This window comes from Poecilia reticulata, chromosome 22, assembly GCF_904066995.2.
Source record: "Poecilia reticulata chromosome 22, P_reticulata-male-v2, whole genome shotgun sequence".
NCBI lineage: Eukaryota > Metazoa > Chordata > Actinopteri > Cyprinodontiformes > Poeciliidae > Poecilia > Poecilia reticulata.
The window spans coordinates 23654997-23667560 of NC_088851.1; the positions used below are offsets into that span (position 1 = coordinate 23654997).

The following is a 12564-nucleotide window of genomic DNA, read 5'->3' on the forward strand; positions in this document are numbered from 1 at the left end:
CCCTTTCTTGGAATATCTCGTAGAAGCAATAACACATCTTGAACTGTTGCGGGTTTTATTTTACATCCACAAACTACTTAAGTTTGTGGTGGTTTTATGTGATAGACCAACACAAATAGTGTATATTTGTTGTAGGACAATGAAACATGGTTCTCAATTCTTTTTCTTTTCTTTTTACAAATACACAACCTGAGGTTCAAGAGGAAAACTCTTCCAGTTCAATGTTTAATTGTATGTTTCCCCACCTTTCCACATCTGGAGATGAAACATCAGTTTACAGGTCTTTCTTTATATTTTCCATTTTTTGGAGCAAGAATGTGCTTTGATCTAAATCATTCCATTTCTACTCCAGCTAAATGTTTAACTCAGTTCAGTTCAGTTCAAAAATACTTCATTTATCCCAGTCTGAAATGATATGTTAACATACCACATGTTACTCTAAGATCTTAAAAGAGTCGATGAGGAGGTTGATGCTGTGGACAGGAGCCACGTGTTGTTGTCCTGCAGGAAGATGAACCTTTGCCCCATTTTCAAATCTTCTAAGCAACTTTAGGTTCTCTTCCTGGACTATCTAATTTCTGTCCCTGCTGAAAGAAAGCATATCTTCAGCATAATGCTGCAATCACCTTGTTTGGGTGAAGTGTTCATTTTGTGTTAGATGCTCAAATTGCCTTTCATAATTTTCCAGCCATTTCGCCCCTTTTTGGGAGAACGTTCCTTCACATATCCCCCTTGTCCTTACTCCCTATGGAGTCTTTGTGTCTTTATCTTTGACTTATGCTTACAGTTCAAGGTAAGCGGGCTTCTGACTTTTTGTTGTTCAACTTCGACGGAATGGGCACGTTCGGAAATATGCCAATGGCCGCAAACGACGTAAAGAAGAAATAAATAATTTTCTTCATTCTGTGTTGACAACACTTCGGTGGCATTATGTGCATTCCTGCATACAGCCCGCTATTGGTTGCAATCCCTGTCCATCATTCGATGTAACAATGTCGCTCCGCCCTCTTGGCATTAACGCTCAATTTGATTGGTTTTAAAATTAGTCCCCGAAACACAAGCTGACCAATAAGCGTTGAGGGGGCGGGTTCCTTTCTACAGTGGTGGAATCGAACGTCCCCGAGCGCACACGGCGTAAAGGAGAGTCTGTGGAAGGGACATAACGGTTTTCTTTTCGGGCCCCCCTCTCCACTCAGACAACAAGAACCAACAAAAACCTGAATTTTAGAGGGGCTTACACAATCTTCTTCTGCTCTAAAGGAGGAGGGAAGCGAGGGATTGAAGCAGCAAGTTCTTTTTTTCTTTTTCATTTTTTTTCTCTTTTTCTTAAAAGAGGATTTTGTGTTTTCACGGTGGTTCGCTCTTCGCTCTCGCCGCAAAGATGATGGTCGGAGAGGTCGAAGTGAAGGAGCGACCGAGGCCGAGTCCGGACTATTTGATGCAATTATTAAACGAAAAGAAGCTTATGACCAGTTTGCCAAATCTCTGCGGGATCTTCACGCACCTGGAGCGGCTTCTGGATGAAGGTAAAGCTGCGTTTGGATCATGCGGGTGGCGGGGTGGCGGCGCCGTGGAAGGGGGAGCGTGACCACGGCGCAGTCCGATGTCGGTACCACTTCTCCGGGTGTCCCCTCTGCGGAACGGGCGCTCCCATACTGTCTGGAGTAGCAGGGACACAAAACTTAAAAAAATAACCCCACCCGAATAAAAAAAAAAAATCCAGTTCTGCCCTGTTTGAGATCACAGCGAGGGAGTTTGTTTTGGAGCAAACGGAGTTTGACGAGCGGAAAACTTTGCTAGACTCACTTGGAGAAAGCAAAACCACATAATACCCTTCAAAAGTATTTTGAGACGAGTGGGTAAAGGGTTAGTTGGGTTTAGGAAGTCGTGGTTTTTTATCGATAGAGCTTCTTCTCACATGTTTCATAGCAGTTTAGCTTGAGTTAGCCACATTTGAAGCTAGCTGAAGACTCCGCTGAACTCTCGGCACGCCGCTGAAGTTGGTATCCGATTCATACTACTTCTTAGGCTCCAGACTAAAGGGCTGTTTCATTTTATTTAACCAAGATACCTTTGATCTGCACTTGTTTGACACATAAACCACTTCGAGTGGTCAAATTGTATTGGAATATTGCTTAAAATGATATCAATTCTTGCCATTACAACTTGTGATCTGTTAAAACTTATAACATTAACATTTTAAGCTTATAATGCCTTTATGCCCTTAGACGAGATTCAGATTGAAAACTAAAATGCATAAAAAGGTCACACGGGAACAAAATATGTTTATTCAAATTATATAACTTCTATTAAAATACACTTTGTGGTTTGTAAAAGCAGTTCTTCTAAGGATTTCATATTTGGTTTATCTCCTTAGACAAAAAACAGCATCTTTAAAAAGGTCAAACCCAGACAAAAATATATTACAACATCACATCTTCTATAAAATGTTATTTATTTATTGTATAACTTCTATTCTGATTGTGAAACTCACTAAAAGACTATTTGGATTAATTTATATTGCTTCTCTACTCTTTTTAGATTGAACAGATTGAACCTGGACAGAGTTATTCAACACTGATCACAACTATGAAATACAGTTTGTGAAACATCAGTTCTATTTGTGGAAAAATAAAAATAACATTGATTTTTGTAAGGTATTTTACTTCTTCACCAACTTGGATGAGGTTTAACTTAAAAACTAGAAATGCAATGGCTGGTAAAGCCTAGAAATTAACAGAAAAACACAATTTAGCTTTATTTTTATTGTTTCTTTGCTCGTGTAAATGGAGGTTCGTCTTGAAAACCAAGACGGGAAAAGGCCAACAAACCTTAAAATGGCCCCATTTCCAGTTCAAGTTTGACCAGATTCTCATGCAGTTTGGTCACGCTTCGAATCGGACACCAACTTCAGCGTCGTCAATTCTGCTACGTACGTCTTGAAAACTCGGCCAGGGCTTTAGCTTTATTCCTGTCACTGGATGGTGTATTTTTGCTGAATTCCGCCACCATTTGTGCCCTTTCTTTAGCCCAGGCTTGGTTTAGCTGTCCCCCAGCTGCGGAGGCTACCAGCGCGGTGGAATGTGCAGCTTGTTGCCCGAACAATGGGCAGCGAGGTGCCGCCGCTGGGAGGGAGGAGGGGGGCTTCACCGGGATTACTCAGCCCTCCAACTTTTTCTCCAAACGTGGCGCCGCGTAGTTTCTCCTCTGCTTGAACGTTTGTCCCACCAGCCACGATGTGCTTTAAATACACCCCCTTTTCTTTCTTGTGTACTACTCGTATTTATTCATTTTTAATATACATTTTCCTATTGGCAGTCAAGATTATCCTTTGCCCGGTGGGTTAGTTACCCTTTCCTCTCTGGAGGGCTACATCTGGTTTCATGCTTTTCTGTTGATGGGATCAAAAACATAAGCTGGTCGGAGCGTTATGTTGGACCTATGGTTCATGTAAGGAAGTAGGGGACACTAGAGAGCGCCACTGTCCCCGTATTGTGGGAAACGTTTGACCTAACGTTTGACCTGGACAGCACCGTAAATAAGCATAATGCGTGATGATATAGTATTTAGGAAGCTACAGGATAAGCAGGGATTACTCCAAGCAGCGGAGGAGGCGAAGAGCAGCGCATACTTTGTGGTTTCGGTTGCATGTCTGGATGAGTTGGCTCTGTAGTATGTAGTTGCTAAACCGGTCTGAAAGGATTTTTTTTTTTGCCTCTTCTGATGGCTGATAAACAAGACACTTAGGACAGAAATAGACAACGCGTCTTCATTTTAGCTCCAAAATAAACATATAGACATCTTTATGAACCAGTTTTTCATTTCATTTTTAAATTTGTGCATACCAGAAGAAATGGTGTTTCATATTCATATTTAAGCTCTCAGAGATCATGCAGGTATGCACATACCTTTAAGTATGTGTTATGACAATAATATTTAAGTAGCAGCACAACTGATAAATCTGGGAGAAAGAGATTGGATTAGAAAACAATTATTCTTCATATTCCTTTTCAGACCCGTTTTAGATTAATGAATATAAAAGTCTTTTAATGTGTAATGTATATATATATATATATATATATATATATATATATATATATATATGCGGCATATGTTCAAAGTGAAGCTGAGGATCAATCAAATCTTCTGGAAATTTAGCATTTAGAGTTCTATCCACACACCCAGTGCAAGCTTAACTTTAACTTTTCTCCTTTTTTTGTTGAAGTGCGTTTGTGGTTTGATTTAAGAGGTTTTCAGTAAACATCTCTTGCTGCTCTAACTGAAAACAAGAAGCGTTTTTATTGCTCAAAAGAGGTCAGAAGATTTTTTGCTTTGATGCGATGTAAAAATAAAATTTCACTTCCATTTGGTTTTCTCTCAAAGCGGTTGGTTATTAGAAGGGCTCTGCAGTCTAAAAGTTCCCTCAATGAGCTTATGGTGGCACTTTTAGAAAGACCGCTAAAGTAAGAACACGAGGAAAGAATGAGCTTTAGCAGGTTGAGAAGCTGTAGGAAAGGGAAATCATTTGGCGGCACACTTGTAACTTTCAGCCCCAGTCTCTCTGGTCTAAACGGACGCCTCCTGAGGTTTGCAAGGGTCTCCGCATCGCCGGTCCAAACTTTACCCTGCTGCCAAAAATTGCATGTGAGCTGCAGGCCAACCCAGTGCAGCTTGTTGGACTGGTGGTGTTTTTGTGCAAGTTTGTTTACTTTGTGGATGGGGAATTTTTGGGGTCAGGCTCTTAACCCCGCCGCTCTCCTTCACAAGTAAACGGATGACGCCATGTCTAGTCCAGTCCAGATTATTGTACTTATGAAGCAGCGAAGAATATCAGCTAAGATCATTTTACCACAATAGTCTTGTTGATTATTACTTTTTAGTAATATTTCTTGTTTTCTGAGTGCGTTTGCTTCTCAGTCTGTCTTATCTCAGTGGAATCAGCAGCTTTGCCAAGACAACGAATAATGCAGCAGCAATTTGAAAAGCTGTTGAAATTAGGTCAGCAATCCACGGAGAACGTAAAACATTCTTTCAACAAGCGTTTACCCTTCTGGTCATGCTCAAAGCGCGCTCAGTAAGATCAACGTGAGCTCAGATTTGTTGTTGGAATGTGACCATCCAACCTTAGAGCACTGAATAAGATCTCCAGCGTCTTGTAGCACTTCTAACTTTGTGTCCGTCTCACGACAGCTGCACGTCTCCTCCACCCACCCAACATTTTATGCATGTCTGCACAGCTGTTTCCATGGCGGAAGAAAGCCGACACCTCCCTTGTGCGCCGCGGCTGTTCCCACCCTGCTCCGGTGTGTGCGTGGCCGTCCTTACTTTCCCGATGCGTATGTGGCCCCTGAAGGTCACGCCGCCCGATTGACAGGCCTCTTTAGAAATCCCATTGCGCTGCAGTTGTTCATCTCCTTGAGGTGACACCTGCTGTGGAGGGTTTTTTGTATTTTATATATTTCTCTTTACGAGGCGCCTGCCAACAAGCTGCTTCAAATTGCTATATTTTTTTTCTTGACAGATGTAGACGGACCATATACCTTCTAGCGGTGCAGCCTGCCAGCGAGGAGTGCTGCTTTGAAGCAGCAGGGCACTTAAAGAGGCCGATTGGATTAGCTTAATTTACCAGTTTAAGACATTGTGGTTTATTTGGACATGATCCTGTGAGTTGGGGGCGTCTCTGTTGGCTTGGAGGAATTTAATTACATTAATCTGGACATCTGTAGCTGCTTCAGTTTTAGAAAGAGTCCCAGTGGAAAACTGACAATCTGCACAGAATTAGGGAATATTTTGCTTGTTGGCCGATCAGCCCAGCTGTTTAGCACCTGAGACGTTGTAAACGGAAGCAACCCGGTTCAGATGGAAACTTCTGGGTCATTGTCACCGAGGCACACAAAAGCAACGTTTTTAATGTTTCTGTTTATAGTTGCAGTACCCAAACGACAACAATCACGATTATTTTCTGAAGGTTCATAGACAGAGGCCTGCCAATGAGTTTTGCACAGTAGACTGAGGATGCATTCACACCAGTCCTGTTCAATCCAGTTTAATTGAACTTTAGTTTGTTAGCCCAGAAAGTCCGGTTCGTTTAGGGAGGTGTGAATGCGCAAAATCAAATTCTAGTCCGCTTAAAACCTCAGTCTTGATTTGGTTGAGGTGAACTCTGGCGTGGTTTGAATGCATATAAACGCCAAGTGGACCGGAGATTGCTCCTAAAGCAGGAAGTGAACTATAATGCAGAGCATTCTGGGTAAATACAACCAAAACAAATGTGCTGGTTTTGCGCTAGCAGCAGAAATGTCTTGTGTTTTTTTTGTTTTGTTTTTTTATATACCAAAAACAAAAGAGAAAAAATACAATCACTGAAATCTGACGCCACTCCATTTTTGAAACAGTGCAGTGTGAAACAGTTCTGCGCTAACTGAAAATGTAACAAATGTTGCATTTTTTGGTCCCGATCCAACCGAGCCTGCTGAACTATCTGGTGTGTAAACAGCCAGAATGAAGCATTGTGTGTCCGAACATGGCCGCTGTGGAAAATGTTCCCCGTGTTTGTATCTGCACCGCCAGACAGTTTTGAATCTACTCGCTGCATCTCTGCATCAGGATTTTACCGGGACATTCCTGGGAGAGCTGTCAGCGTTTGGAGGACAAACTGTCTGCAGAGAACCGCTCCCCTGGGAAAAACTGTTTAGGGAGCGGATTGTGATGAATGGGAGAATGCTAAAAGCCTGTGTTGTGAAATGCGTTTTTTCTGAACATCTTTGTTTTGTTTTGTACAAGCACTACACAGGCTAAGCTGACCCAATGTGATCCTCCTCCCATTGAGGACCTCCAGTAACCTTTTGACCTGTAGCCAGTTTAGCACATCGGTGAGTGAGATGCTGCTTAAAGCTGAGGGGACGCAGATAAAGACGGGCAGACTGGGAGATCTGTGGGTGTTGGGGCAGGATTGTTGCTGCAGGAAGGAACCTGTTAAACTCCAACCCTTTCTCCTCTCCCTGAACTCCACTTAGAAGCTGGAATTTAATTAACTAAGAGCCATTCTATGAGATGGTTTAGTGAGCTGCAGCCACCAGTGTGAAGACAGAAGTGGAAGCTTTGTGTTGTCTGCCACTAGCTTCTCCTCATGTGGCCCCTCTTCGCTTCCCCTCTGAGGGGATAAATTAACGCTGCGCTCTGTTTGTGCTAAAAATTTGGCTTCTCCAAGTATCAAGTTGAAAATGACATCAAGAGAACCAAGTTCAGTATCCAATGTGGCAGATAGGAGGATTAAAGATTGTGATTATCAAACAGTGGCACAAAGACAGTGTTGCTTTTCAAAGATTTTGTGATAAATCATAAAATCTTTCCAGATTCCTATTCAAACACATGGTCAGTAACTCAACAATTTTGTACTCTGACATTTATTACTTAATCCACTGCCTGCAAATTTACACCTGCATCTGCAAACCTGTGGAGTTAAACTGTAGAGTAGAGCAATAATTGAAATGTCAGTGTTCACCATGTTGCAATCATAAAGTCCTGCTTGAATAAAATTTAACATTTCAGGTGCCTGGCATTCTGTCTCACCAGTAATATATTTTAACCACTTTGGTTTTTCAGTGGTGGTCCAGCACATATTGAGTTATCCCAATCAATGTGGTTTGTCCTTTGGTTAAGCTGTTGAAATTGTATGGGATAACCCAGTGCTTTTGAAGTGTTTTTAAATTAAGTTTTTAATTGCAAGACTGAGCATTTAGTGGGAAAAAAGGACTTTTTCAATGATTGTGGGTTCAAACAACAAAATTGGTGCATTACCCCCACCGACTGGTTAATCCACTTCCTTAGTCTTTTCCAGCTGTATTGTTTCCACTGGTGGAAAAAGTGTTTCCATTGCACTTTTATCAAACTTGTCTAAAAACGTGACTTTTCCCAGAATTTCCATGCTTTAATTAAGCAAATTTATTTTTGCGATTTCAGTTTGCACTATTTTTGATCAGTGGAAACCCAAATAGTCTTGCAGTGAATTTGAAGAAGTGGCTAAGTGATTAAACCAAAAAAAAAAAATCTGCAGAATATGCCTTTTTAAAAAAAAAAATCCCATTAATTGATAGAATAATCAATTACGAAACCGATCATTAATTGCAGCCCTAGTATGGTTGTGTATGAACTCTGCCTAGTAACAACTGTGGGTGTTAACTATTAAAACTTTTGAGAGCGTTGGTACTTCAGTGTGAACATGGTCCGTCAGTGTTTAATGCTTCAGATGGCTTCTGTTGCTAACAGTTGTTGCCAAAACAAATGGTGAAACCTTTTTTCTGCTTTGCAGCTAACATCCTGTGAACGCTGATGTGACGTCAATCCTGTTATTAATGTCTGACTGCTGAGTTAAATTAAATGCAGCACAGTGATTGGTTGAGCTCCAACATCTGTGGCAAATTGAAGGCCCAGTAAGCCTGCTGGGGTGAGGTTGGCATCTTTGCAGCAGGAAAGGAACCGTCCTCTGTTCCGGTTTCTGTTTTGACTCTGGCTTTGGAGCCTCAACACTCCCTCTGCTCTGCTTGGGCCACTCCTATCTGGGATGCTGTATGATAAAGTCATCCAGCGACGGCTCAGCGCTCTTATCAGGCCTCCATCCCATGAGTGCTGGGCCTCCTTATCGCCGCTGCCTCCGCCTGGCCTTCTGTCTTCTGCCCTGCCCCAACCGCCTGCCTGGCTGCCTATCTGACTGTCACCAACACTTAGAGTCGTCCCCTATATACCGTTTTTGCAAGAGCATGTTTATCTTTCTTTCTTCCCTGAAGCATTTAAAGCCGAGCGGTTGCATCAAAACCAGCAGAGGATGAGGAGAAGGTAACCTGGCGGCGCGGGGATTATTCCCGACCATGTTTAGCCGCGCGCTAAAGCTCGAGTCAGAGCTCCGAGTGTTTACTTCATAATGACAAACGGGGTTAAAGAGGAAGATGTGGAAGAGGATGTTGCAATCATTCTATTACAACAGCCCCCTGACTCAGACTTGTTCTTTAAATTGGTGTACTTTTCTCGTTTTTTTTTGTGTGAACTCGGTGCTCCACCCTGCATGAAATTTGTGTGTTTTTTCGCCAATGACAACAACATGTACGGGAAGTTACAGGCTTTTCAGGCCGGGAGGACAAGCCGGTGGTTTGTTTTTCTGTGTGACAGACATGGAGAAGGAGGAGGAGGAGGAGGAGGAAGAAAAGGGGCTCTTTTCTCACTGAGGTGACAACAGAAGCTCCTCTTCTCTAATTCTGCTCCACAGAGATGGTCTGTCTGAGATTTCCTTTGAGTTGTTTAGGTTGCATCACAGATCTTCTCTCGTCGCATACCTCCATTAACTCATTTGCGTGCATAAAGAAGTTAAACAGTATTTCTCTGTTCGAAGTGCTCACCCCGCCCTGTTGCATTCTTGGAGTGCTTCAGATAGCTCTCCCACTCGTATTCGGATAGTACCCCCCCAACCTGCTCCCCTTTTTTTCTCTCACTGTAGTTTGCAGGTTTCTGCGCTGTCACAACAGGTACAGCTTCTGACAATAGTGTTTTCTCAGGAGTAATATCTGCAGTTTTCCAGCATTTCCTGAATTTTTCTCTCGTTTGTCATAAGAGCTAAAATAAATAATAAATTGCTGAATGCTGCCTCTGTTCCGCTGCTCCTCGCCCACCAGTCTGCTTTCATTTTCTCTCTGGGTTCAGAGGAGGAATGGCAGGCGAGCGTTGGCAGCCGGCTCAGGAATTTTACCAGGAGCACAGTCAGAGCACTTAACCTCCAGCCTGATGTGTGTTTACCCCACAAACACTCGCATAGTGCATCTTAGCTCAGTTTAACATGAGTGCCACAGTGAAGTATTTCAACTTCTGCTTTGGGTTCAGCAACTGAAAATAATTTCTTAGGTTTAGCTCGCGTCTTGACTGAAAACGTGAATCACCAGTTCACTGGAAGGTAAAAATATAAAGTGCTGCTTTAGTTTTCTGAGTCTCTAACTTTAATTCTATGTTTTCGACTAAATGTTGGCAAACTCAGTTTGATTTGAGGCCAAGTCCAGAGGTCAGTCTGTGTTTTTTGAAAAGAAATGTTCTTTTAGTGACTTATGTCAAAATATTCATACATACACATTTTAAATAAGTAATAACTAGCTAAATAAAACTAATTGCTACTTGTGTAGACCAGCAACCCAAACATAAAGCTACTAATGCTTCACCTTACAACTGATTGGGGTCAGTCACTGGAAGTTTATCAGTGTTTGTGAAAATGCTCAGGCCTCAAGGTATGCACATCAGTGACCCGACTCTTCTGTACTATTTTTATCTTTTCCATAACACACAAAGCTATACATGTATGTTTAAGTGTAAATGCAGAGCTGGAAGATTGTCAGGGGTGAAACGGGAGGATAGTAGATGCTCAACTGCTTCTTGAGAAAACCAGGAAACCAGTCAGTGTGTCTGTCAGATATTACTGAACAATTTAATCTGTAATGGTTTCAGTTATTAAAAATGCTTTTTCTATGATTAGAGGACTTTGACATTTTAGTTGATTTTACATCTAAGGAAATGTCCTCATGCATGTTCCTCGTGTGTTCTGCAGTGTTGCAGGCTGTCTGACCCGACTCCACTTACATCTGTTGCACAGTTGTATTTTTTTTCTTCTGGCTTTCTGCCTCACACTCTTGTGCTCTAATGTAAAACACGGTTTGCTTAGCATAATTTATGCCCACATGCAGCACACCCAGCAGCAGTTGCAGCACATGAATGAAGTCAGGGTTGTGCAACAGCTAGCAAACCAGTTTTGCGTCTTGTTCTGTTATTGCTAAAGACCGTCATACTTGTAGTAGCACTTAAAGTGCGTCTAACCTGATCACTGGACTGGTTTGGAGATTAGACAGTACTTGGTGTTGTGTGATTTAGCTTTGATTAGTTAGACAAAGAGCCTCTGTAGCCCTCAGTGCAACAGGAAGGACCGACATCAGAATTTTACAGATAACTAGCAGGAAAGAATGTGTTGACTAAAGGGTTAGTGTGTGTGTGACCCTCAGTGCTGCTTTGTCGATCGATTATGTCAACTGTGAGCAAAAATGGCAACCAAGGTTGCTCATGGAGGGAGACGGTGTTTCTGTGCTCTGTGAATGAGGTCATCTGGTTGGATATGAACAGGGCTGCTGACCCCTCCTCAGCTCCACAGGCCGGCCCTCTGTGTCCTCTGCAAACGTTACACAATGGCTTTTTGTGCTTTAATGGGCCAGACATAGTGACACTGTAGCATTCCAGCAAGTTCACATAGAAGAATGCACACAAGCATTGTTCTGTGTCAGAGTATCCCACAACAGTGCATTGCTTTGTTGCTTTGTGCATTTATTTGTCTTAGCTGCAGCAGTCATCCAACTCCAAACCCTCTATACATTTTAAACACATTGTCTGGATTTAGTTATTTGCCTTCCAATCTGCAGCATCCTAAACCAAACACAGTAAATGGTATTTTAAGACAAATTGAACTCCAATATTAAGTGTGATAAATTGGGTGCAAACATTTTGCTTGACTGCTATCTGCAATGAAAATGAAACCATAGTTACTGCGCTCACACTGTAATACATTGTTTTGGTTTTGAAGATGTTGCAGTTGTGGAAATAACAAATAGTAGTTGGTTTTTTTGTGTTTGCTTTTGGATTGTCGGTTAACAAAAAATAATAAAAGATTCAGAAACAATGCAACTAGGAATTCACTCATCAGTAACATTATATCATTATATGAGTGTAATTCTCTCATTTTTAATTTGTTTTAAAGCAGTTATCTGTTAAATCTGTGTATTTATGTCATCCATCTCGTTTTGTTGCCGTTTTATTTTTAGGTAATGTTGGCACCATCCTTTGTGTGTGTGGGGGATAAAATAAGAAGTAAGGAAATTTAATTAAATAAGAATAGTAATGGAGAAAATGATGATTGAATAAATAAGAAAGATAAAATATATTGAAAACATGAAAAAAGAAAAAATAATATATGAAAAAAAACAATACTGACAAATAATAAAAAATGTACAGAAAAATGGAAATAAGAACAATGTATAAACATGAACAAATTTTTTTAAAAAAGGGAAAAAAATAATAATGGAGAGGAAAAAAACTATAACAATAATGCCACTAATCAAATGGCCAGAAATCTAAATGGGACAAATTTCTGACTGTTAATCAGCAGGCTAAGTACTGAAAAATATCTGATGTCTCTTTCTGTTCATTAAATGCAGCGTTTAAAATCTGACCCTGCAGGTCAGACCTCTCTGAGAACCTGAATGCTGTCGGCCAGGAGGAGCGCGATTGCTTATTGCTTTACAGACTTCATACGCCACACAAACAACTGTCCAGCAGAAATGTCTGAGTCAATGTGTGCATCTGTGTCTCTAGTGTTTTCAGCGTGTAATGCACCGTTGGCTCCAGCTGACCCCATTAATGCTTTTATTTTTCAGCCAAATCAACATATTGAATTAGTATCGGGTCGGCCTGTAAGTGCGATCCCTGTTTGCTTGTTTAGTGCTGTGAATGAACTGTGTTGCAACTTAATGCGCAATTAACTCTACT

General features: G+C 41.4%; 1 protein-coding gene across 5 annotated transcripts in view; it reads left to right on the plus strand.

The window, feature by feature from the left end:
* The first annotated feature begins 1111 nt into the window (after positions 1–1111).
* qkia (QKI, KH domain containing, RNA binding a) overlaps positions 1112–12564 on the plus strand; it is an 85889-nt gene continuing 74436 nt past the window's right edge. For all 5 annotated transcript variants that reach the window (XM_008399971.3, XM_008399973.3, XM_008399972.3 and 2 more), the window contains exon 1: positions 1112–1526. In XM_008399971.3, coding sequence (XP_008398193.1) covers positions 1382–1526 — 145 coding nt within the window. In that variant the 5' untranslated portion in view covers positions 1112–1381. The remainder of the gene's footprint in view (positions 1527–12564) is intronic.